Genomic DNA, 26,738 nt, shown 5'->3' on the forward strand with positions numbered 1-26,738 from the left:
TCAGTGCGTTCCTCTTTTTGCATCTGGGCCCTATAGGATGTTGCCTATATCTCGTTTAGAAAAACGTGACACATAAGTTTTATTCAATTAAATGAAGTCTTTGCTCGTGTGCACACTTGGGGATTTGGAGGGTGTATGTTTTTGACCATGCTCTATTGCAGGTGGGACCCAGAGAGTGATGGCTGGCCTATTGAAACCAATGATTGAAACTCATCTGGCAGAAGCGCGCTCCTAACGGTGCGCCCTGGATACGCACTGATCAATGGCTGTCCTGCTAATTGTATAATAAACACACTGATGGCGCCGCTACAAGGGCACTTGTCGAGGCACCACGTGTGATTTGGTTTGCCCCTAACAAGCTCAATACCTTTAATTGCGTGGGCACTGGTAAAAAGTCGATGGCGGTGAAAGAACAGATCACTAACGTGTAATAATCTGCTTATTTCGGAACATATGGCAGCGGGCATGATGGCAGTGTCACACATATTGTTTAGGAGAGAAACCACTAAATATAGCGAACTATTTATTTTGACATGAACCAATTTGTGTTTGCATCATGTGAAAACAGCCTCAGCTAAGAGAAGGCTTAAACAAACACAGTGAGATATTAAACAAAGAGTAAATTAACCACGAAACGGGAATAAATCAAAAGATGAAATGGCATAGGTTTAATTCAATTGTAGCGCCTCGTCCGTGCGCGTGATGGCGTGTGTGTGTGCGTGTGCTGTGGCAGAGAGGTGAGAGTGTGTGGCACGTGGAGGGAGGGGGACGCACGTCTCTCTGACTTCTGTGAGGGTGCACTCTGATTGGCTCTTATTTGAAGAAGCGCAGGACTCTTTGAACTAATAAGCGCCTCCCCATCGCTCTAAAGGACATTATAATGCAAGGGACCCCCTTTTTATCCACAAACCGAATTTTCCTTCATTTAGAGCATATATGCTTGGTAAATTGGTTCAAAGTTGCAGTAGTAGTTTTTGGAACGCTTCACCCTGGAGCGTTACGCGATGCTTTCTCATGCCGACCTCCTGGATGCTCGGCTCGGTGAGTTATCAGCTCTGAACACCGGCCCTAAACTCCACTGTAAGACTTTTTACTTATCGTTTTACATTGTCATTGCATGTGTAGTTAATGCTGTTGGTCACTAACTGCTTTGGTGTTTTGTAATAACCGTATGCTATTTGATGATCAACTGAGTGGATTTATTGTCTAAACAGCTTTTCCTGAAGCATGGACTTGTTTAAGAGCGCACGTTAAGCTCTGGTGTTGTGTGTTGGCCAGGGATGAAGGATGCTGCGGAGCTGTTGGGACACAGAGAACCCCTTAAGTGTCGTTTGGGTGGGATGCCAGAACCGGGCCACCCGGGAGACATGGCCCCTGGCGTGGACTCTGTAGAAGGCACCACAATGCTGCCCGGTGAAGATATTGCCACGGTGGGCTCCAATGCGGGGAACATGACCGTGAATGGCAAAGAGCAGGAAAAACAGCAGCCACCACCGCAGAGCTCGAGTCAAACCGCAAGTCAGAAACAGAAGCGGCACCGGACGCGGTTCACGCCGGCACAACTCAACGAGCTGGAGCGCAGCTTCGCCAAGACGCACTACCCCGATATTTTTATGCGAGAGGAGCTGGCGCTGCGCATCGGCCTGACAGAATCCCGAGTCCAGGTAAGTCTTCATTTAGCTGTTTGTTCTTTTTCCCATATAGGCCTAAATAAAAGCACATATTTCATCGTTTAAAAGTACTCATACTTAAATCATTACCATATGAGTTATTTTTGTGTGGTTAGTCTTATTTTGTGTGTGTGCTCTTAAGGTAATTTGGTTGTTTGTGAATGATTATTATTATTTTGATGATAATTCACAGTGGGTCAGAGTGCAAATGTTTTTTTTTAAACGTGTTATAGACTGAATGCTTTGAGGGAGTATTGATGTAGATGTAAAATATATAATAATAATAATAATAATAATTGCAGTGTCATATTTATTTGAATTTAATGGGCTCGAAATATTTAATATATAGATAGATTTAAAGATTTAAGACTTATAGATTTAAAGGAAAAAAATGAAATAGTCTTGTCCCCAAACTGGGCTTTGAGTATTTGTTTTTATGAACGCCTTATTAGCAGCTGATGTGGCATTGATGCAAATGATCCCATTGAAAGCAATAAAACCAGCGCCACTATTAGTCACTCAAACAATGTGTGCTGATTGCTTGTGTTGCTGAGAAACAGGAGCCACAGAATTCGGTGATGCGCTGTTGGTAAACACAGAGTAGGTCGGAATGCACGTGAGGACCGCGCGTCACTTGTTCTAAAATGCTCCATCAGCGACGTCTTAATAGCACTCCAGAATATATTGTACTTTTTTAATGGAATGAGAAATTGCATTTTCTTTCCATGGGTGTAATGGGTTTGGGACGTTTCACGGATGGCTGCGCGAAATGAGAGCGAGATCTCACTTTTAATATAGGCGCTGCTCACAGCCTCGCGCGCGCATTAATCACGCTGTAACGTGGTGAAATCTCTATAAAGCTCCATGGCTGGGCCGCGTGTTGTTATTTCTATTGACCATGCCCTTATAGTTTTATCTCCACACCGATTATTCACAGTTCTGTTATAGATGTATAGGTCTAAGCTTTGCTTTGCACTCTCAGATATTTAAAGAAGTAATAGTCGTTAATAAGCTAAAGGAAACAGTCGCTTTCATTTAGCCAACACGGGGTCGGTGTAATTGCTCATTTATCCATTGTAATACACTGGCGACTTTTTCACTAAATATGTTATGCCTATATTTAAGCTATACACACACTCAGGCCGCAGAACACATAGAAACCCATATCTATAGATTAGACATTTTCCGATCAATTGACCTTACTACCATAATGTCAGTGAATATGTGAAGTTTCTATATCCATGGGTCTGCTTTTGTCATGGCTCATCTCGTGTTTTTCTTGCAGGTCTGGTTTCAGAACAGACGCGCAAAGTGGAAGAAGCGGAAGAAGACCACCAACGTGTTCCGCTCTCCGGGCACTTTGTTGCCCACTCCAGGTTTGCAGCAGTTTTCTGCTGCAATGGAGAACAGTCTGTGTTCTTTCCACGCAAATGACTCCCGTTGGGCAACGGGCATGCCGGGCGTATCCCAGCTCCAGCTGCCACCGGCCCTGCATGGCCGTCAACACGGTATGGGGCAGTCTTTGTCCCAGTGCAGCTTGGGACCTGGGAATGGTAACTCCATGGGCCTGTCCAACGGTCTAACCTCCAACGGCTCTGGACTGCAGTCCCATCTCTACCAGTCACCATTCCCTGGCATGTCGGCGTCTCTCTCTGGTCCAACAAACGTCTCGGGCTCACCGCAGCTGTGTACTTCCCCGGAAAGTGACATGTGGAGAGGGACAAGCATCGCATCATTGCGGCGCAAAGCTCTGGAGCACACAGTGTCCATGAGCTTTACCTAAAGTGACGTTTCACAACCTCTTCTGAGGCTCTCCGCGAGAAAACATGCTCTCAAACTATCAAACTGATGCACGGACTAGAGTGGGTTATTTATCTTGTAATTCAAACGGATTTTAACACCTTGATGGTGAACACTGTTGTAATGACATAGACTATAGGCCGTTTTGCGAAGAGCCAAACAGTCGTTGTAATTAGGTTTGGGGTGAGTCATGACGCACACATATTTGAGTGTTCAGGTGAAGTTGTGTTATGTCAAACGGTTATTTATGATTCTGGCTGTACTAGGACCTACTGCACACGCGCCACGGGACTTGTGCGTTTTGTCCTCGGGTTGTTCGGACTGTTGGCCTGGGGAAAGTCTCAAGAAGGAAAAAACAGCGCGCGTCAGTGTCCTGCGCTGTGAGCGGATGTTGTGTACATAAGACATTCTTACTGTGTTCCCCTGGTCTTTTTGTGACATGTTTAACTTATTGTATGTGCCATTATTGCGGCATTTCCTAAATGTTTGTTCTCATATCAATGCACCACTGACGGGTTTGTACAAATTTAAAATGACAAACAATAAAAGTAATTTTCAAGATTGTCAAACCAAGAATGATTTATGTCTCTTTACGTCAGATTGTGACGATGCGATGGTAGATGGTGATGGTAGATTTTTGAACGGTTTTATGGCACGTCCGGAGGCGCACGGTCACTGTGTGCTCTGAGCTGCGCCAGTCGCCACGGCGGCAGTCGTGCTTCATATCAGTCATCAACACTGGCTGGATGCGTGTGTTTATCTGTTGTTTGAAGTGATCAATTAGGGCTCGTTTTTTACATTTGCCAAATTCAACATCGTAATAGCATAAGCCTGTATAATAAAAAAGTGCATCCTGAATCGAATCCTTCGTCCAATAACAGCATTAGAATTAAAAGAAAAAACAGATAAATAAAACATAGATAAAACTATTGGTGAGAGTGTCACCTCGGTTTCGGAAATGTTGTTTCTTATCACCACATTCATCATTAGTCCCCCATTAATCAGGCTATAAACCCGCCTTATTTGTATTGTAGACAACAGATAATTCTGACGTTCAAAGCTCAGAGTCAGTAAATACATTTTTTCCATTATGAAAGCGCGCATCCGTTGCTGTCTGTGTCAAAGTTTGTAAGTGTCAACTTGAGGCTGGAATCACAGCAGCTCGGATTAATCAGCGTGTTAACCTCATCTCGTTGTCAGCGCGGAGGCCAATTTATGGTCACGGAGTGGTAATTGATGAGATACGGCTTAGCAGTCTCGCTGCCTGTAAACTTATAATTAGACTTTCTGTAACAATGCAGCGGGTTAAACAAATAATTAATCACAATTATCAAAAGAGTATGACTTTTCTCATATTAAACAGTCGGTTTCCACCTTTTCTATTAACATAAATTGTTTGCAGTAATTTGCTGATTTTTTGAAAACACCAGCTCAAGTCAAGACCCTGTGAAAAAAATAAAAAAATAATGTATTCCTTTCAGTTTTATACGTATAAGCCTGGTGTTTCTGCTGTATCCAATTAAGAACAACGACAAACAACAACTGTATTTCTGACATTACTTTACACGCAAGTGTATGGGGTTAAGTGTAATTAATGCCACATTTATTCTTACATTTGGAATAAATAACAACGATATAACACAGGCCTATCATGTCATTGTTGAACGGCAAAGATATTTAGGTAAGAGGTTAGATTATTTTAATCGTGAAAATAACTAACCAATAATGTTATAGCTCCAAACGTAAACAGTTTGTTCTGATGATGCACATCACTGCTTGTTTTGCATGTTATAAAAATATCTGTGATGCAAATTTGGTTCCAGATTAATCACAACAGTGTATTTACCTGACCGGTCTTATGTGTGGTCCTGCTCAGCACATCGAGGCCAGTTGCTGTGTCCTGAGCTGCAGTAACAGATGTGAAATCACATTACCCAAACGCAGCAATTAGTCTCACTCGCTTGTGGGTTAATGAGTTTGTGGAAATGTGCGACCCATTCCTCATTAGATAATTTCTCATGCACTGATGAGAGAAGGAGAGGGAGACACACGGATGGTAACTGTGTAGTTCTACTGTCAAATGCTCCCAGATGTAAGGGGAGTAAACCTGAAACCTCAAAACCTCTATGATTGAAGTACAGGACAGATATTCTAGGATGGTTCTCTGACAATAAATGGGAAATTCCAACACTCAGCCTTCTGCAGTTGCAGTTAAAATGTCATTAGTGACTGGTGCTTATGTGTTGTCCAGGTCAGTTTGTGAAAGTGTGGGTGGAGAAGGCTCTGTCAAGACACAATGGAGAACTACAAAAGAACCAATTAGCAATCAATTAGTGACATGTTTGTGTCCTGCACCTTTTATAGCAGGTTACCACTCCACAGGTCCCATTCACACCCACCAGCTGCTAACCTACACACACTGCATGCTTTTCACTGCATGATGGTCGCCCAGTGATGCTGTGTGTAGCAGACACACGCTGCATTCTTCTTCAAAGTTTTCCACCTTTTGTTTAGGGTGTTTTTTCTATTAATAACTTAATTATAACCAATAGAGCATTTCCAAATTATTCAATTAGAAACTGCTATGAGATAAACCTTTATTTGTCCACACAATGGGGAAATTTTGGTGTTGCAACGCAAGTAGGTACAGAAGTAAAAGAACAGATAACTTATAGAAAGCTATAAATGTTAATAGAATTATTTTTATTTTTTTAAATAATTATTTAATACAACTTCTTCTATATAGCATATATGTATTGATCAAATGAAATGTTTTCCGAAACATTTATAGTAAGGTGATTTTTATGTTAGGGTAAATAATGTGTTACACAATGGCTATTGGCTAATCCCATTATAATTGTTCATTTATAAAATCTGCAGGCTGTAATTATTTATTTGCATTATTTGCAACTTCAATAGATTAAAAATATGGGTATAAAGTCATATTTGTCCACTTTTTTTAAATTAACAAATATCATCATGCATATTTTTGTCGGCATACCCAAAAAAATAAATATTAATTTTAATCAATATTGCCCACCCCTTAGTTTCAAGGTGCAGACGGAAGTTTTTCTGATAAATCTCATATTATTGGCAGCGCGGCTATGGAAATACATCACTATTTCCAGGTAATCCAGGTTCTGTGTTCTGATTCTAATGGTCCCCTTTGAAAAGAAAAAACAAAGAAATGAAATAAATACATTTACATTGAACAGCCATAAACTTACCCATTGTTAAAGTTATTTTGCATTAGTTGTGTAAATACTGTAAACATATACGTAGTTTTATGCACAACAGACTGAAAGCACAGTGACATCTGGAGGAGAAGTGGCAAGAGAAGCGAGTGCCTCTCATAATTACAAGTCTGCATCTCAACCAGCTCCATCCATCATCATCAGGACCAACATCTGCTCTGAGCCTCTGCCCCCTTTAAATCTCCCTCTAGCCCACCTGCATACCCCCCCACTCTCTCCCCCCTCTCCTCTATACTGTCCTGCTCCAGCCCCTTACACCCAGCCCTGACTCACATCCAAAGTAGTCTCATTACAATTTGTGGCATGTGTGTGTAGATTTGTTTTGCTTGCAACCATCCTTAAAATCAATATTTAATGATGATGTTATCAGTGCTTTTATGTGTAATTTAGCCCAAGTGTCAGTATGAATGAGACACTGTCAGTTTTATGGCGTCTAACATTTATTTTCTGTTAATGGCTGTTCCTGCTGCTACACAAAGTGAAGCCCAGTGGAAGTCTGATGGATCTGTCTGTTTGCTCTGCTCATGCAAACAGGGCCCTGCTGGGGAACACTGCATATTTTATCACCTACGCCTATAGCCCAAAGACTGATAGGACTTTTTATAGTATATTTTGTATAATATTATATTTATTTAGATTTTTCTGCACGATGTGCAGGGGTGCACGGTGCACAGTGGCAAAGGCGGTTAACGCTCTCCCAAGAAGGAGATCATGGGTTCGATTCCCGGACCAGACCAACATCACATGATCTCTCTGGGTGGAATCTGCATGTTCTCCCCGTGTTACTCTCCGGGTTCTCCGGCTGTGTTAGAAACTCTAAATTGGCCCTAGTGAGTGAATGTGAGAATGAATGGTTGTCTGTAATGTCTATGTCTCTGTGTTGGCCCTGCGACGAGTTGGCCACTATCCAGGGTGTACCCCGCCTAAGGCCCAAAGTCACTGGGATAGGCTCCAGTCACCCGCGACCCTGAAAGGGAACAAGCGGTAGAAAATAGATGGATAGATTTGTCTGTAGACAGGACATCTGAAATGTGTCTCTCGAAATAGGCAAGAGAAACATTTTGGCAAATGTTTGCACATGTGCAACGCCCTAAACTACTACTACAAAAAAGAATACTTCCTCAATCTTAAATATCTCCGTAATCGTCTTTTTTTTCCCCCTTTTCTTTTTTTTTTCTTTAAAATAAAATAAAAAATGACACATTTGATTTGATGATTGTGTCACTGAATTGATCATAAACCTCCTCCCACCGCCAAGAAGCCTTTTGTGCAAAAGTGTTGATCTCTTGTCTGTTAATAGTTGTTTGAACAGGGATTTTTGAACAAAACAGTTCCTGCAAGAAATCTGGTGATTTGAGCTTTAGGCCGGTGTGTGAGGCACATCTGTTGCTCCAATACAAACTTTAGCATTTTATCTGACGACCGGCATTAAATTGATGAAATAAAGGCTTTGGGTCGAGACAGTTGAAAGAGGGAAAAACATAACTTAATTTTTACATAATCCTACTCCTTTAGAGCACTGCAAACTGCCGTGCTCTAAAAAGGCTAAAATAATTTTGCTTGTTTTGCTTTTAGCAATGACCGTTAAAGGCTTTTATGTTTCATATCCCACACTATCAGTGCTGGGAAGTAACTGTGCCAAAAATACGTATTCGGAATATTCATTTTGAGTAACTGTATTCTGGTTCAGTTTAATTTGGTGGTATTTCGAATACTGTTGCTTTTCTTAAATCAGAGGAATATATTGAGGTATTTGGTAATGAAATCTAGGCTTTGCATTGCACTGAATTAGTGAGAGAAATAGAAAACAGAGCTCTTAGAACAAGTGCATTTCTCCCTTCTCTTACGTTTTCTTATCTTATAAATAAATGCATAACCATGTTTTTACTCAAGGTGAAAGTATTCTGAATACAATACTCTGAGTTGACTAAGTAACAGAATATGTATTATCAGGTCCCCATGCAGTTCTTTCCATGGAAGCACGTCAGAAGTGGCTGGTAAGGTCCCAGGTAGTAGAAAAAGCTTCAGTTGTAGTCATCTGGACTGAGTTAGAAAAAATAGACGTTTCGACTCTCATCCAAGAGTCATTGTCAATAAAAGAATTTAGATCGAGAACTCCGATATTAATACTGTTCTGTGGTAAGACCCGCCCATTGGGTGGAGCCTTCCTGAAGTAGAAAGAGTTGTTTGTTTCAACAGAAACTCCCCCCTTGTATCTACCGAGCTAGCCTATTCAGAATTTTAATGGGCTAATAGAATCCTCTTTGTCTTTGTGAGACCCTGGCTCAACCACCCTGAGTACCTGATTAGCATCTAAATGCCCTTGTCCTGGTCCTCTACCTTTCCAGGGGTTCAGTAACCCATTATAAATAACAGGCAGATTGAATCTTAGCCCTCCATTTCTGTTTAAAGAAGGTCTCTTGGATGAGAGTCGAAAACGTCTATTTTTTCTAACTGAGTCCAGATGACTACAACTGAAGCTTTTTCTACTATGGAACACGCCTGGACGAATGAGGGATTACACCGACATAGTCCCAAGTAGTGCAAAAGGTTCCTACTATGTCTCCACATGAAGACAAAGGGCATTTTCACAAATAACAGGAACAAAGTCCTTGCAATCCCCCAGTGCCTCTTTTTAGTCAGAGGAGCCACTCAGTTCCCCTTGCTCACGTTATTATTCAGTTATTCTAATGATTTTTGTTACTATTTACTAATCAAGAATTTTAATTTAACCAAGTAATTCCTCTTGTGGATCAAAAAAGCGTGTCTGAATCTGAAAATGAATGAGAAATGCAAAGGCAGTGTAGGAAATGTCACCAAAAGGTTCTTGGTCTGACTGTAAAGTACCTGCTTATGAACAGGAGGTTAAAACAGAACCAAAAGTGTGGCCCCTGTCACTAGTTCCTATATAGGTTCTTAGAAACTGAAAATGTTCCTATATTGCAATAACCAAGGGGGCAAAACCCTTTTTAGAACTGTAAGAACCTTGTTCAGTTCCTAGTACTTTTTTTAGTTCCAGTGCTCACACAGGGGAGGATAAGGACCTTCTCTGTATAAAGAATACAGTTGGATGTATGAGACCTTTAAGGCCCAGAGTTTCAGGCTCCAGCCATTGACAGCATGAAGAATGATCTGAGATGTACATTTGATGTGATTTCTGAACATCTGTGCAGGCTTTACATTTGAATATAAAATATTCCATATTCTTTTTGACACATTTGGCCATTGGAGACATTTTTTCAAATCCACTGCAATTACTTTTAGCGGTGTGATGGCCAACATTGTTGAGTGGTAATAATCATGATAGTTTCCTCAGTCATATTCCTCCCAATAACAAGCCATTTTTAATCCAATTAGGAACAGTAGCGTGAGAGGCATAATACCACAGCCCCTGGGACAGATGAGAGAATACGCAGGACATTTATCCCGACAGTCAATATTGGATTTCTCACCAAGCAGCTGTGCCTGACATTCTCTACCTCTGCACAGTGATCCGTCCTGATTAGAGCAGCTTTTCTACTTTATCAACATCCATTATGCAAACTGCTCATGCATGGACACAAAAAGCAGCAAAGTCAAACCTGTCATATTTATTTTCCCCATAGAATGTTTTTTAAATGCAATGGCTAAGTGTATAAGTGTATATTTGATTTGATATAGGCATGTGCAAGGTGCTGAACAACTGTTTCAACTGTAAACACCATATTAGTGTTGAGTGGAAATCCCCAGAAAAGTCTACAACTGAAATGTAGAAACCATTTAACCAAGGAAACTGTATTTTGAAAAAAATGAACGTAGAATTTGGACGTAAATCTGGATGAGAGTCTTATTGCCCAACAAAGATCAACACCGCCATCTTGTGGTCACTGCATGTCTGTGTGCGACCGCATGATTTCCCATTAGGGTCGCGGGTGACTTTGGGCATGAGGCGGGGTACACCCTGGACAGGGGCCAGCTCGTAGCAGGGTTAACACAGAGACATAGACTCACAGACGACCATTCACTCTCACATTCATTCAGTAGAGCCAGTTAACCAAACACATGCATTTCTTTGGGCGGTGGGAGGAAGCAGGAGAACCCAGAGAGAACCCAGAGAGAACCCAGATAGAACCCAGAGAGAACCCATTGTAACTCGGGGAGGACATGCAGACTCCACTCAAAGAACATGTGATGTTGGTCTGGCCCGGGAATCGAACCCACGATCTCCTTCTTGGGAGGCTAACCACTCTGTCACCCCATTTTCATGCATTATTTCACTTTTAATTCATAAACGAGACAGATGATCAATATATTTCATCCCACCTCGGTTTAAGTTAATGAAAAGTGCCTGTTATGCCAGAGTGGTACAGTTATCTTCCCATCAGAATAAAGCTGATAAAACGTAGAAGAAATTCATGGGAAAAAGCCTGTCTGTTTGTGACTGCCTGTGGTCAATACATTTATGCAGTGCACTGAATCATTGTCATTGAGTCCATTGATTATGTGTGTTAATCAATGTTTATTACAGAGGCCAGACCACAGTGGAGGCTGAATGATGAAGAAACACGTTTAAAAAGGGTCAAAGGCCCACCCACCTAAACCTGATTGTACTCACGATACATAACTTATCATTTGTTTTACTGCTTTCTTTTGCAGTGTTCAGCAAGTTTTCAGCGATAAAGAAACATTTGTTTAACCCCGGATACCTACACAAAACTGGTCTGCAGCAAATAAGTAACAAAGCAGACAAACATTTTGATAATATATAGACTAGGCTTAATTATGGCAAAAATGGACAACATATGGAAAGCTGAGGGTTAGTGACGCTAGAATGAAACAGTTTACACAGTAATTATACAATTGAGCAGTCATGAGTTTAGGCAAATTCTATTATTTTTTGACATGGTTTAATCTTTATTTATTACTGGTTGGTTGTGCTTAACGTCCAGTTGTGTGATTTTTGATCCCATTCTCAATTCTACTAACACGTATGCAGTGCGCACGGTCTTGGTGCAGTAAAACAGGGAACGTCCGTGATTTTAAATGCTAAAATAAAACACACAGTCATTTTTGTTCTTCATGAGCATTTGCTTTTGCCTTACTTTGCTTCTACAATCACTGAATACATTTTAAGGCACGAGACGAGCCAGCTGATGGGCGCCTCCTCTGAAGAGCTGCGCTGGAAGGTAATTAAAAGTCGAGTGTGTTATCCATCGCTCCTCATTAATGCATTTGAATTAGACCCATTCGAGAGGGAGGCTTGAGGAGGAGGGACGTGGGAGAAAATCTATGCCGGTTTGGTGCTCATCTCTCTCTGTCAGCGCGGCCCAAACGGGGAGTGTCGGCTCATTATGCCCCCGCAGGAGATGAATGGCTCGGTCAGGCAGTTGCGCAGAGCCGGGGCTGGACAGGAGCTGGACAGAAGCGCGTGTGCGTCAGGCAGCAAACACGGAGAATGTCAGGGAGCAGGTGTGGACAAACAGGATGCATGCTGGGATACGAGGCAGGCCGAGTGTATCCCTCCTCTCTGCACTTTAACACAGGCGCTGTCAATTACACCCTCGGCCGCCTGGACCACTGACGCAGCCGGGACGCGCGTACGAAGAGCACATGAAGCGTCTCTGGCCCCGAGTTAGAGCTAGATTAGGAACGGCACATTCACAGCATGGCCAGGTTACTTCTGTGCAGGATACAGGTGTCTGTCAGACTATGGTACAAGCTGGAAGGCGATTGGCTGCATACAATAATGCGACTGTTCAATTCAAATGTTCTATAAAACTTACATGAGATACGAGCCATAAGATAAATGACGTAGTACATTTCTTTCACCAGCAGAGGGAGATATAGACGCACAGCAGTGAAACGACATTGTATCTGAAAATTGGTTCGGTGCAGCAGAAGTGGGACAGAAATTATACTGAGAAAGAGGAACGTCACTTTCAAATTATATGACTCAAGTAGAAATATAAAGCATAGTGGTCCAAGATGGAAGGAAATAAAATAATTTGGGGAACAAGGATTAACTGTGTGAGTAACTATCATCTGGTTTATGATGTCAAGTTGTATTGGCCTATTGGGAGGAAATACACATCAATTATGCTAAAAATATTTTTTTTTATCAAAGGAAAGACAAGAAAATGGAGAAAGACCAAATCATATGTGAAGAAGCAGTGAAAGAAACACAATCTTTCAACTAACTTATTATTGTCAACATAAAGCGTTTGATAAAAGAAAGCTATAATTTAAAACAACATAGAATAATTATGAAGCCAGTCTGAGACACATACACATACCCATGGTGACCGTTCCCAATATAAATCTCTTCAGACATCTTGTTAGCATATGATATTTCATGAGCATTGTTCTTAACAAACCTAACGCAGCTTGAATAGGTCATAATTAATGTTACCGCCAAATGAGGGGGATGTTCAAGTGAATATCGCTCAGTGGGTGCGTCCAGAAATGTGGCCTTTTTAAGTTGCCCTGCTTGTGGCGTCACTGGCCTTCATTAATGTGAGAGAAATGTCAGCTACTGTTAGCCCAAGTACATCTCACATCAGCCATTCAGCACAAGCTCTCCACAGGGATCAACATGAATGAGAGGGATCAGAACCAGCATCATTGTAACTAACAGTGTGACCTTTAACAACGCCTCCTTCGAGGTAAACAATCAATTGTTGGGTTTCAGATGACATCACAACATTATAGGCCAATGATATTTCATGCAGATGGTGGGCAGCTGAAATAAATATAATAATACAAATCTGATTTTTGTTGCAATACAGTGAGTTCTTGGATGTGGTCGCATATACAAATGATCAGAATAAATACATATATATATGTATTTACCTTAAAAATAATACAAAATACAATGTTATCAATAGGAAAAGCTGGCTCTTGCCTCCCATCTGACATCATCACTTTCTATAACCTGAATATACACATATCTTTATCGCGGTACTTTTTCCACAATAGCCAATTATATTAGCTCCACCCACATTTAAACCCACGTTCAAATGTATTTATTCCATTCATAGGGAACAACATTGTATTAATGGCCTGAAATAATCATGAACATAAATGGCCTGTGACAGTTTTTATGTCAATGCATCATAATGTCAAAAGATGATCAATACTAAAGCTGTAACATTATCATTTGAACAAAAATCATTACAATTAAAAAAAGGACAATTTTCCACCTTTTCTAAGTTGATGTTTATATGATTTATTTAAATGGTACTTCCTAAAGAGGCCACAAATAATCACAAAAGTGAGGAGGGACATGTATTAGTTAGTTCCGGCAAAATTAAACGCTAATAGTACATATAACTGTCAACTGTAAAGAGTTGTAATGTTAAAGATACAGTGAATTTTAAGCTTTGTCCTCAGTATCGGAATTCTCGCTCAGTTACAACACTGTTTGTGATTGTGTGTGATGCCATTTGATGTCATTTTAGAATCCTGACAACACTAGACAATCATGCGTGTTTCCATACCGTAAAATGTGGCAAAAGAACATACTCAATGTGTTATTAGTACATGAGCAGAGATGGCCAGTTACATTTACACATAGTAGTTTTAAGACACCTGTTACTACTTGAGCAATATTTGACAACACTCTTTGTTGAGTAAATGTTCTGATTGCTGTTTTGTCCACACACATTTTCAATTCTAATGTTATAGTTTCTCTTACAATTACTTTAAGAATGAATGTACAGACAAAGTCAGATCAGTAGATTCTGTATTGATTATGTTGTATTTTTCATGTTGTATCTGATCTGTGTGTATTACAAACATGTTCCCTCTCCATGTTAAAGAAGCCGACACAGTCTCTACATTTAAGAACCGGCTTAAAACATTCCTCTTTGAAATAGCTTATGGTCAGGCTAGTTAGAAACAGTTTTAGCCATACTGCCTAAGGAGCAACTGTGCTGAGGGAAGTATGGCTCCTCTGGTTACCCCTAATTTCCCTATCAATAATGTGCAATAGTTTAGTTCAGTAGTAGTAGTAGTAGTAGTAGACATAGTATTGTAAAATATTGTGAAATATTTTCACATTCTTTCCAAACATGAGAGATATTTTGTGCTCTGTGTATATGTTCCCATCGGTTATTACAAAATGTCTTTCCCCACTTATCTATAATATATAGTAGCGTGGTTGTTAAGATTAGTAAGGAATTTATATATATTTGTTTAGATATGATTTCCCTGGAGAGTTCTGATGTGTATGTTTTATCAAGATAATCAATTATCCAGTATGTATATATATATACTGGATAATAGTATATATTATTATTATTTTATATATATATATATAAATAGTTACTGTTACTTTGTTTACTTTTGTTGTAATTCTGGTTCTGGTTGATAAATCGACATACTCCAAATGGCTCTTATGCTGCAGAGAAAAGAGGGAGGGAATGATAAGACAGACAACTTTTAAAGGTGCCCAAAGTCGAGCTTAGAACTACTTCAGTTTCTAGTTGTTGTTTTTTATCGGACAGTGCCTGGAATAAAAGTGTTTTTATGGGTCGTGTTGGATTGTTGAGGTCTTGTATGGATGATTAGCTCTGGTTCAGTGGTCAACTGGATTGAAGTGCATGGATGTAACACAGCGTAGTATGATAAGGATCCCAGATAGTAGCGATGGCATTATTTGAGGCGATGATCTTAGCCTTCTAGATTCCATCGGATGAAGTAGTTGCTTTCTGCGGTACTGTGTTTACTTGTGTTTCCCACTGCAAATCACTACTAATATGCACGCAGTAGTTGGTGAAGTCGGACTCTGACAATACATGATCACATAATGTTTAAAATCTTGTCCATGGTGTTACTGAACTATGAGTGTTCAGCTTGGGTATAAAATATACATATTTTCCTTGGTGTACACACATTTAAACTCCCTGGGTAAGATGTCTGCTTTAGCAGCAAACAAAGTGCCTCCTAATTTCAGTGGAGGGGTTTTCCTAATTACTGTGGGATAAGCTGTAAAAATATCAGATTGATAGTATTTTATTCCTACTGTGATGATATGAATCTTTTGTTTCTTATTTTTTGATAACTACATTTCTTCTGGTTGTCAGCTTCATGTATGTACTTAACAGAAGGATTTTCCCCTTGGGAATGAATAAAGGTCATTTTGATTAATTTTGAATTTGGGTATAGAAATTTCTGTCTTGTGAAAAACAAAAGTATATTATAGCAGACTAGTTTATGGTCTATTTTGTATGTAAATCTACGAACTGATTTTGTTTGATATTTGTTTGGCCTATGCCAAATACAAAGCAAACAAAAGGGGAGACCAGGCACAACCCTGTCTTACAACTGTTTTTTAGAGTCAGATAACTTATAGAGTCAGATTACTGTTATTCTTAATTCTTGAGCCTTATTTATTATCAATTCTCCTGAGTGTTAAGGAATTGATTTAATCTTTTTTTTATCTCTGTTTTTCTCAGTTTTTTTTCCTGTAGAGTTCAAGTATTTTTATTCTTGGCATGTTTAGCCAAGTAATAAAAAGTTTTTCAGCATTCACATCATTTAAATATGTGCAAGCCATTTCAAATAAAATACATGTATAATTAAATTATTATTATTTACAATAATTAATGAATAATGCTCATAAGTAGCGTACATTTTAACGTGTTAAAATCAAATGTTCATCCATATATTTCTGACCGTTTCTGACTAGACAAGCAGTCTGAACAGGGAGGGCCAGACTTCACTTTCCACATGATTCTTCTAGCTCTTCCAGGGGATCCCAAGGCATTCCCAGGTGGAGGGGACATTCCCAGGTGGAGGGACAGCATGTCCTGGGTGTTCCCTGGGGTCTCCTCACAGTGGGACATGCCAAGAACATCTCAGGTATCACTTCACACTCAGTTGCAAACCGTCCCAGTCCTGGTTTGATGAAGAGACGAGATCCTGTGGAACCCAGACTAGACACCCTCCAACCCCTGACCTAGAAATGTTGTCCATAAAAACAATCAAGCACCCACTGGAGAGTATAGAGCTGGTCCAGACTTCCACATCTGGAACAAAACCACACTGCTCCTCCTGAATCCAAGGTTCCACTATCGGTCCAATTCACCTCTCCAATACCAGTCAAACTAACTGTATAAAGCAAATAGTTTACACAGCATACACCTTTAGTTTTGTGTCGTAAATATCACCAGGAGAACAAAAAACCTTCATAAAGTCGTTACCCATGTCAGACCATCATATCACTCCATGTTACTGCTCTTCATGGCTCGAGACATCCTGAATCCTCTGGAGGATCACATTCTCTTGCATGCGTCTTACCCCCATAAGCCACTAGAAGCGTTGCTGGGTGGATCGCCAGATGCTCCTCTTCATCAGCTCTTTGCAGATGGGTTTGAACTCTTTCCACAGCTGAAAAACTCCTGCAGTCAAATCTGGATAAAAACTAACCCACTGGTTGTTGTAGCTGATTACCTTTTTGTCCTGCGCAGCCTGTAAAAACACCTGCTTGTCTCTGTAGTTACAAAAAAAAGTATTATCAAGGCTCTTGAGTGTGATGAGTTGTGCCAGTTCGGTATGCCCTCTCCAAGTTGAACAGAACCAGCGGCTTAACAGACAGTGTATTATGTTTTCTGCATCAAATATGAACTGAAATCACGACCATTCTTTGTGTAATTATTGGGTTAGCGTCACACAACATTTAATTTCATGCCTTCTAAAAAAACTGCATCCATATGACAGAATGTAGTGCATTTGGCTTGTGGAAATGTAGAGAAAATGGTTGTGGTATTGAGGAATGAGGACGTTTAAAGAGACAGAAAATGTAACACAGCAGATGAGAGCAGGCACTGATGAAGTGGGATGATGTCAGCCAAGAAACCCCATATACGGTGGGGAAAATGGTCTGTGGAGAAGGCAGGTGGGTAAAATCTACAGGAGGATATGAGCACTGGGAATATGAGGTATGTTCTTCACAGCAGGAAGTGCAAGATTTTCAATGGTCAATAGTTCAGTTAGTTAGTAGATGTAGAAAAGTACAGGCAGACTAAAATGAGGATAAATACAGGTCTGTGGGGTTTCAGATTCAGAAAACAGGTTTTGATCTTTCTTTGTGAGCAGAAGCAGAGCAGATGTGATGATATATTACAATTACAGTAGGTTAACGAGTTTTATGGTCAAACAAGGGAACGAAATGTGTTAGTGAGAGCTAGAGGATCTCAGATCTCTAAAACATATAAAGCCTATAACTGCAGATGTTAAAAGTGCACTATGAAACATTTCTGGTGGAGGTCCTGCTTTACCTTAAATTCTCCATCGTTATTACAATGTTTTATTTGACAGGACAGTAGAATTAAACATGGCCTACAAATAGCTAACTGATGTGACTGTCCCTCTTCTGCCTGAAGAGTGGGTCCAGCTCGACTCAGACGGTCCCTCATCTGCCTGAAGAGTGGGTCCAGCTCGACTCAGACGGTCCCTCATCTGCCTGAAGAGTGGGTCCAGCTCCAGTCTCCTTGTGTCCGTCTGTCCGTCTGTGAGAGTCGGATCTCTCCTTCACTGGAACTCCTCCAGGTTTCTACGCTTTTTTCCCAAAGAGGTTTTTTTTGTAGTTTTTCCTGGCCGAGAAGGAGAGTCTAAGGACAGAGGACCCTGGGACATCGTCCCTCGCCACCACAGACATTGTCTGACTTCATCGCCACCACAGACATTGTCTGACTTCATCGCCACCACAGACATTGTCTGACTTCATCGCCACCACAGACATTGTTGATTCATTTCTCCCTGTGGCCCTCAGAGGCAACTGTTGTTGTGATTTTGGGCCTTACAAAAATAAATTGATTTGATTTGATTTGATGTAAATGAGGCTTAGACACTTGGACTAGAGTTGCATGCTTTTATTGATGGAGTTAGTCAGTTTGATTTATTGATTTTAATTTAACCAGGAATCTGTGATTTGGTATCTCTTTGAGGGGAGTCTTGGACTCAGAGCCTTATTGTACACACTGAACACTCTATAAGTGTTTTACTGTCTTACAAATATTCCAGGCAAAGTAATAACATACAGCAGAAGTTCTTAAAGTGTGGTACGTGTCTCACTGGTGGTACGCGGAGTTCAATTGAATCAGAATGTTTGTCTTCTTTTGAGTTAGGCCTGGTTTAAAACTATTAAAGCAATTCTGTGGTTATTTTATACCTCTCTTTTAGCCGTAGTTTAGACCTAGAATAATGCTGTTTTAGACCCGGTTTAGAGCTGATGGTACTCAAAGGACCAAATACTTTTTTAGGTACTTGAGGTTTGAGAACCAGTATGGAGACAAGAAGAGCAGACTCGCCCCCTGAAGAGACAAATAGTCCAACTTAGGCAACAACAAATGAATATCATAGGATGCATTCTTTTATTGTTCAGTGCTATACGTTATATCATAGTTTCACTCACAAAACGTTTGTCGCTAAGGTTAAAAATTTGTTTCATAAGTACATTAGAATAGAGGACCAGAAAGTCACAGTGCTCACTATTCACAGGGAAATGCAAAATGTTGGGGACATTGTGGTTGTCAGGAGGCAAATAATGCATTCAGGGACTGCCCTGTTGCTCCTAAATAATATTAGATAAGATAAGATAACCTTTATTTGTCCCACAATAGGAAATTACAGTGTTGCAACACAGATTAGGTACAGAAGTAGATTAGGCACAGGAGTAAATAATAATAAAAAAACTGATAATTTTAATGTTATCAGAAAAACCTCTTAAACTTTTAATAAAAATATCAAAATGTTATATAATATATAGTAAAGCTGTTATATGGACGGACAATATTGCACCGGGATAATTGACATTATGTCACAGTATTGCACATGAGTATAACAGTATTGCACATGAGTATAACAGTATTGCACATGAGTATAACAGTATTGCACATGATTATAACAGTATTGCACATGAGTATAACAGTATTGCACATGATTATAACAGTATTGCACATGAGTATAACAGTATTGCACATGAGTATAACAGTATTGCACATGAGTATAACAGTATTGTACATGATTATCAAGCTGAATGACATGTTCAGGGCTGACAAAATATTGGACAGAAATCTGTTTCAGAACTATGTATTCAGGCCTCAAAACCCCGGACACAGACACAGGGCATGGACACAGTGGATGGATATCTTTGCAAATATACATGGCAGCAGGGAAAAAGGCCATCATGAAAAAAATATTGACACAATAAGCGCTGACGATAAAAGACTGGACACTTGAACTGACGGACGGAAAATGGGAAGAAAGCAAAAATCACATTTTGACTCAATTTGAAAATTGACAAATTTGACAGACTTTGGACTATATAGGACTTTTATTTTTGACTTGATGTGCCATAATTTTCTTCTTTGTGTAGGCTATATAAAGTTAGACACTCACTGGTTTGTGAAAAACGCGTTTATCCAGTTTGGGTGCACGCGCCCCCCGGAGCTGCTCATCTTTGCGCATCTGAAGCCGGGATCTGAAGTCACTGCGCTGGCTCTGTGCCTCTGAGCCTGTGATGTAGGCCTGCCACTGTGCGGCTATAAAAGCGCCAGCGCACAAGCAGCGGCTGTATTCTCCCAGAACTCACATCATGATGATGGTGGCTCCGCGCGCACAGCTGCTCCTCTTCCTCGTGTCGCTCTCGGCTCGGATGGGGCTCAGCCGATACATCGAGGTAAAACATGATGTTTAGCATCCTGCACTTACAGTAGAGTAATCTGTGGACTACCTGTTGTTACTGTGCAGGAAAGCGACGCCTCAGACGGACTGTACTCCCTGTTGAGTTTGGAGCAGAAAAGAGAAGCTGAGGATTTTATTTTTCGTCGACCTCTCAGTAAGTGGATTCATTCAAACGCTGATCATGATCAACACTCTTATTTAACAGGTCCGGGAGTTACAGGGAACTTTTTATTTAAGCACACATGAGGGCTTATACCTCCTAACAAGTCAACAAGGGAAGAAATAGGCAATGAATTCTTTGAAACAATTGTGCGAATTATATTGTAACTAAAAAGGAAGGATTAGAAAGGATTATGTTTATGAGTTTGTTATGCCACAGAACAAATAATTCAACAGTTGATGGACTGCAGCCTTTAGCCTTTGCTCATTTAGTCATTATTATCACTAAAGTTTATTAGAACTTTGTGTACAGTTTTTCATTTATCTCTTTTTGCACGTCATGGATGGAATGTTGGGATTCCCCCCAATATTCTGTTGAAATAATGTGTCAATGGTTTTGTTCGCACCTGATCGTCTCCCCGTGAATCTGTGTGACAAAGTTTCCTTGTATGTTTTTAGGGTGCTTGGACATGCTGTCCACCGAAGGCTCCTTCACCTTTGTAGCGTCCCGTTCACAGCTGGCGTGTGCCACCTTCCTGATCGCTGAGCCCAATGAGCTCATCAGTCTGGAGCTGTCTGATGTCAACATCGACTGCAACGCCGGAGACTTCATTAAGGTCACAAAACACACACCAACCACCCAAATTAGTCAGAGAAAGCCTAAAGTCCTTCTGTTTGATTGATGTACCGCCAATCATGTCAGGCATTCTGAGGGCATGACATTGTGTTGCATCCTGCTATATTAGTTACAGGACCCAGGGTCAGAGTGGGCTGGAAAGTCTTTGCACCGAGGCCAAGACTGCCACACAGTTTGTGTGGGTTCAACTAGTGCCTTAAGTTATTATAACACAAATCCTAAATATGGGACTTTTTAAAGATGAATCTCCACAGCCGCGCTCTGTGCACTGGATCTTCCTAAACCGAAGCGCAGTCTTTCTTCCAAACCACTAGATTAGTGGTGTATTTATAGATGTGAATTCACATGGATTAATGGTAATTAAAAACAGCCATGCTCAGACAATGTTGGTGTGAATCTGGGGTTTATGCCAATTATCTCTTTCTCATACATTCAAATTTGCACATTATATATTCTATATTCTATTAGAGTAAGCTATAGATTAACCCACATACAAGGCACACAGGATCTCTTATATATATATATATATATTTTTTTTTTTCTAATATAGTTTCTCATTATAATGTATTTGAAAATAAAAGTACTCATACTCTACTCTGCGTCACTGTCAGATGTTTGATGGCTGGGTGTTAAAAGGAGAGAAGTTTCCGAGTAGCCAGGACCACCCTCTGGCCTCACACCAGCGCTACACAGACTTCTGCTCGTCCAGCGCAGCCGGCTCCACTTCACGCTCGTCACAGAACGTCGCCATGGTCTTCTTCCGTATCCATGGCGCTGACAGCGGGTTTACCCTCACCATCAAAAAACTGCACAACCCGCTCCGTAAGTCCTGTTTATTCACACCAGAGTCTGATTTACTGAAGATCCCCATGAAAAACATCCATCCTTGTGTTGTCAAAGTGTTGTTTACATTGAGTTTAGTGAGGTAGTGCGGTGCACGCATATGTGTGTTTTTCCTGGATATTTGTGCTCGGCCAAGCATTAATCAAGGCCGAGAGCGACAGCAGGAGATTGAATGAGCGTCACGCACCTGTTTTCCAGCTGCATAACAAACATGGTGTGAACACTGTGTCAAGCAACATAACAATCACAGAACAGAGCACACAAAGAAGAAGACACAAGGTACAAATAATATAAATCACATTGTATCTGGACACTAGCAGCAGCTGCCCTGAATGTAGCGTCCTATGTTTCCTTTGCATCATAAGCCCATACTTAACTAAGACGAAGGACAACTGCCTTTTATCCTGCAGAATCTAGCATGGGTTAAACCATCTTGAATTCAGATTATTAATGTTGATTAGTTCCGATGTTATGCTGCTTAAGTTGCTTTGTAACATTTGGACTGGTTTTAAGATAATATAGTTGAAAATATCGTAGTATAAATCGTAGTATAAATTTAAAATGAGTTGTTTCAAAAGTTTTGTTGATATGCTAATGTTTGCAGGCTACATTTTATTTACATTGTCAGCATTCAATCATAATATTAGAGAATACTTATTTAACAAAGTTTGATTATGATTGGAATTTCATACACTGTCATGATGACAGTACATGACTTCCTGAATGATGTCTTTTTTCAGTCGTTGTAACTATACACTTTCAATCACTTCCATATCGCCTCCGTCTGAACTGGAATTGGATTTTCATGCTCAGTGGTAATTGTGCCGTCCCCCACAGTCACCTTTGATTAGTCTAATTTGTGACGCAAGGTGTCTATAAGGACTTGGTGAGGTGAAAGGAAAGTGTTAATTTGCTGTGGTCTTGTTTGTGTGTGTGCAGCCTGTAACATCATGTCTCAGAGTCCAGAGGGCAGCTTCACCATGGTGATGCCACATCAGCGCAGGAACTGCAGCTTCTCCATCATCTACCCTGTGGAGATCCGATTGACAGAACTCAGCTTGGGGCAGGCCAAAAGCAATGAGCTCATCCCACAAGTGAGACACTCACTCAAGCATACACACAGATGTGTCCATTCACTCATTCTCGTCATGATGAGGCTCTCATATGATCCCTCTTTATATGGCGGCAAACTGAAAATATATCAAGGGTTTTGGAATAATTGAATAAGAATAGTTCAGGACTAATTACTCTTCAGCACTCTTTCTACACAGTCACATTTCTAACATGCGTTTTGAGTCATGTTTGTTATATCTTCTGTAGAGGTCACCGTAAAGTAGTACATATTTTGCTCCTCCAAAGCACAGATGTACATCTGTGGTACAGAACAAAGAAGTGATGATAAACCACATAGAACAGAGTGAGTCCTGGAGCTGTTGGCAGCAGAGCTAACATCCGCTGCCAGACGCACTGAAACAGCCAAATACAACAAGCTGACATTTCTGCTCAAATGTTAGGGGCAGGTATCCAAGGGACCAGGCCAAGAGTCAGAACAAGACCTGAGTGTCATCCAAGAGCAAATGTGTTTTAATATACAAGTGAAATGGAAAGCTGCTTGCCATGATGTGTAAAACAAATAACACAGCACTCAGGTGAAGCTTTTGTTGTTGGCAGGAACAGTATAGACCTGAACCTAAGTGTGAAGTGAGGGGCAGAAACCATAAATAAAGTATTAGTTTAATCGATTGGAGTTTGCACATTGCATATTTTTCATCATAACTCTAAGTGTACAGTAAGTAGATATAGATATATAGATATTAGATAAGAGAGATGATAACTGTGAGGGAAATAGAAAGATTAGTTTGATTTTGATGGCTCTTCCCAAAATCATTTACAGATGGAATCCTCTGTGTTGCATAGTTGTGAAACATAATGTCTAATTACCGGTAAGTGCAATGGTTGATGAATGACTTGTGTGATGTGCACAGAGGCAGGTGTGGTCAGCATGCTCGGGCTCTGGTGACTATGTGGAGCTGTTGGGAGGAAACGGGGTGGACACCTCTCATATGTTCCCTGTGGCTGACCTCTGCTTCTCCCTCAGTGGACTGGGTAAGTTCTAGTACATATGTGCACAGTGTTTTTCACTTTTGTAGCTCAGAACCACATTGTAAAATGTACAGAAAACTCAAGGCTCAAACCCAAGAAACATTTTAACACTGTGAAATAAATAAGATAAACATTTTTAAGTTGCTTTGAAATTTAACATGGGATCAAAGTCCAAACTTATCAAAGCTTGTGGGAAGACATTTATGAAAAATATAAGTAAAAAGAAAAGAGTAGGTGCACCCACTCAAACAGACCATTGAAAATAACTTTTTGAATGCTAGCAATAATGCTATTATTTACATAAAGCGATGTCATATTGAAATTATTTTTTAAAAAGTCTTATAAAAGCAGCTAAGCCTGAGGTTTGGACCACTTAAAATGCATGTGATCCCTGTGTTTGTTTAATAAGAATGTTCTGACAGAAAACATCAACATAAAAACATTAGAACACATTTTGCATGGTATTATTTCCTCAAAAGGATCCATCCCTTGTGACAAGCGTTTGTTTTTCTCTTTGGCGTTTTAGCACAGATGAAGATCGGTTGTGATAATTCGGTGGTGCGGCTGGTGTCAAGTGGAAACTACATAAACCGCGTCTCGTTTCAGTACCGGCTACTGGAACGGGACGAGCTGCCCAAAGCTCCAGAGAACAGCCTGGACAACTTCTGCTCTGTGGAGTGAGGGCACAGCCAGCACACTCACTGTGACTCTACCTTCTTTCAATGTGTAAATACATATAAAACAGCTGCATTCAGCCCATAACAACTACTTTATATGCCCATATTTACTTTGGTAATGTGTTGTGAAAGTTATATTTATTCAGAATTATTTTATTATTATTTTATTATTGTTGCTTATTATTTAATCCAGTTTGTTGCTGTTGTTTCTCAGAAGAACATTGCCTTAATATTGTGTACTTTATATGAATATCTCAGCTGCCACTACTGTTTATGGTGCCATGATAATTAAAAATAAATACTCGCATGTTAACGCACACAGTCAGTGATTTCTTATTTGAATGAATTATGAAGTGGATACAGTTGAGTTTTCCAATTATTTATCATACTTCATGAATAAAAGTATGTGCGTGGAGGATGTGTGCATGTTTTCCATCAATAGCACTATATTGACTTGAGGTTTAACAGAGCAGACAAGTTCCTGAAGTGAGCTATAAACAGGTACGTCACAGCAGAATTGTATGTATTATGCTGTAGGCCTCATGGTATGACTGTATCAAATATATATAGCATTCATTATGAGCTGTTTACACAAAACGTACACAAACGCTTCTTAACATTGTTCACGGTCAATGAAACAAGTCTTTTAAATATCTGGTTCTGTTGTGACACATTGTTAAATAAAAGAACATAGAAAGTTCCCATGATCATAGTTTTAACAAGAACAACTCAACTTCAATATTTTACTGTGCCTGGAAAATGTTTCAAAGACAATCATCTGGACAATGATTTGGAAATAAAGAGGTTTCATCTTCCACCCCAAAGTTAGTTTCAATCTAATTGACATGTAAAAAAAAACAGACGGGCGTACTGTGGATGGTTTTCGATGCCGATATTCTATTTGACTTTGAAACATTGTATTTTGGATGTAGGGCTCTGACAATGGAGATGATCGATGGATACCTGTGGAGTTAACTTTTGGCTGCAGCAAAAAAGACAACAAAAAATACACTGATTTTTTACACTTTATCTTCCTTTTTGCTTTCTCACTCTCTGTATCTTGTTCTGTTAGGATTACACCAAATTTAACATTGAGTTGAAGGGCAGATCAGAATTATGTGGCATGCAGCTGTTTGATCAAAATTATGGGCCAAAAACAGGTTTAAAATGGCCTAAATGGTATGTCCTCTTGCTTCCGAAGAGTGCACACGCTTTTTTGCTCGCTCCGCTTGCTATCGCTGCTTTCCTTATTTATTTTGCTTTTTAATCAGTTTTTGTCTTCCAAACATTTTTGCTTTAGACTTTTTCAAGTAAACCAAGGATTTTAAGAACATTTTTCCAGTTTTAACGACATATCTGACGCCAGCGACATGTCCGTGAGAAGAAGGGAGAAAGACTGTGAACGCTGTCGGAAATATCAACAAGAAATTAATGAGCTGAAAACACGGATATTTGTTTTGGAATCTGAAAAAGTTCTTCACGATACCATTCCTGTGTCAACCGACGGTAAGAAGAGCACACTTTTTACAAGAAAAACTGCTACTTTCAGCCTAAACCGCAGTGACTCTGTGTCGTTTCCAAAACTGTCTAAAAACCAGAAAGACCAGGCTGTTTCTTGGAACAAACTTGGAGCAAAGCCTAAACGATACAAAGATAACGTGAAGTCACTTAAAATACAGCTCACCAACAGATTTTTACCACTTTCAGAGATGGAATTAAATGAAAAAAGGAAAGATGACGTGGCCAAAATACAGCAAGGAGGAACTGTGCCACAAGCCAAGGTCACGCAGATTGTTTTAGTTAGGGACGGCGCGATAAGTCACGTGACGCATGAAAAGATAAACACACATTCTTTTCCAAGCGCCACTGTTTCTGAGATAACGTCACTCCTTCCAAATATTATGGCTAAGCATGGAGGAGCTAAACAGCT

The 26,738-nt window shown here is 40.1% G+C and overlaps 2 protein-coding genes across 3 annotated transcripts; both read left to right on the plus strand.

Annotated features, from left to right (window-relative positions):
• Positions 1-880: 880 nt before the first annotated feature.
• LOC140347320 (homeobox protein orthopedia B-like) lies at positions 881-4,046 on the plus strand. Of its 2 annotated transcripts, none has more exons than XM_072433722.1 (3): positions 881-1,080; positions 1,279-1,664; positions 2,956-4,046. In XM_072433722.1, the coding sequence occupies exons 1-3, from the start codon at positions 1,005-1,007 to the stop codon at positions 3,451-3,453; spliced, it is 960 nt and encodes a 319-aa protein (XP_072289823.1). In that variant the 5' UTR covers positions 881-1,004; the 3' UTR covers positions 3,454-4,046. The 2 variants fall into 2 exon arrangements, with proteins under 2 accessions (XP_072289823.1, XP_072289824.1); XM_072433723.1 differs by having other exon boundaries at positions 885-1,041.
• A 16,221-nt stretch (positions 4,047-20,267) lies between these two features.
• Positions 20,268-25,121, plus strand: LOC140347234 (corticotropin-releasing factor-binding protein-like). The gene is made up of 7 exons (XM_072433608.1): positions 20,268-20,384; positions 20,456-20,543; positions 21,008-21,165; positions 21,797-22,007; positions 22,968-23,122; positions 24,014-24,134; positions 24,658-25,121. Exons 1-7 carry the CDS (start codon positions 20,301-20,303, stop codon positions 24,810-24,812), a joined length of 972 nt encoding a protein of 323 aa, XP_072289709.1. The 5' UTR covers positions 20,268-20,300; the 3' UTR covers positions 24,813-25,121.
• The last annotated feature ends 1,617 nt before the right edge of the window (positions 25,122-26,738 follow it).

Source organism: Eucyclogobius newberryi, unplaced genomic scaffold (assembly GCF_026437365.1).
Source record: "Eucyclogobius newberryi isolate DKJ021-1_F unplaced genomic scaffold, fEucNew1.0.hap1 SCAF_6, whole genome shotgun sequence".
Taxonomy (NCBI): Eukaryota; Metazoa; Chordata; class Actinopteri; order Gobiiformes; family Gobiidae; genus Eucyclogobius; species Eucyclogobius newberryi.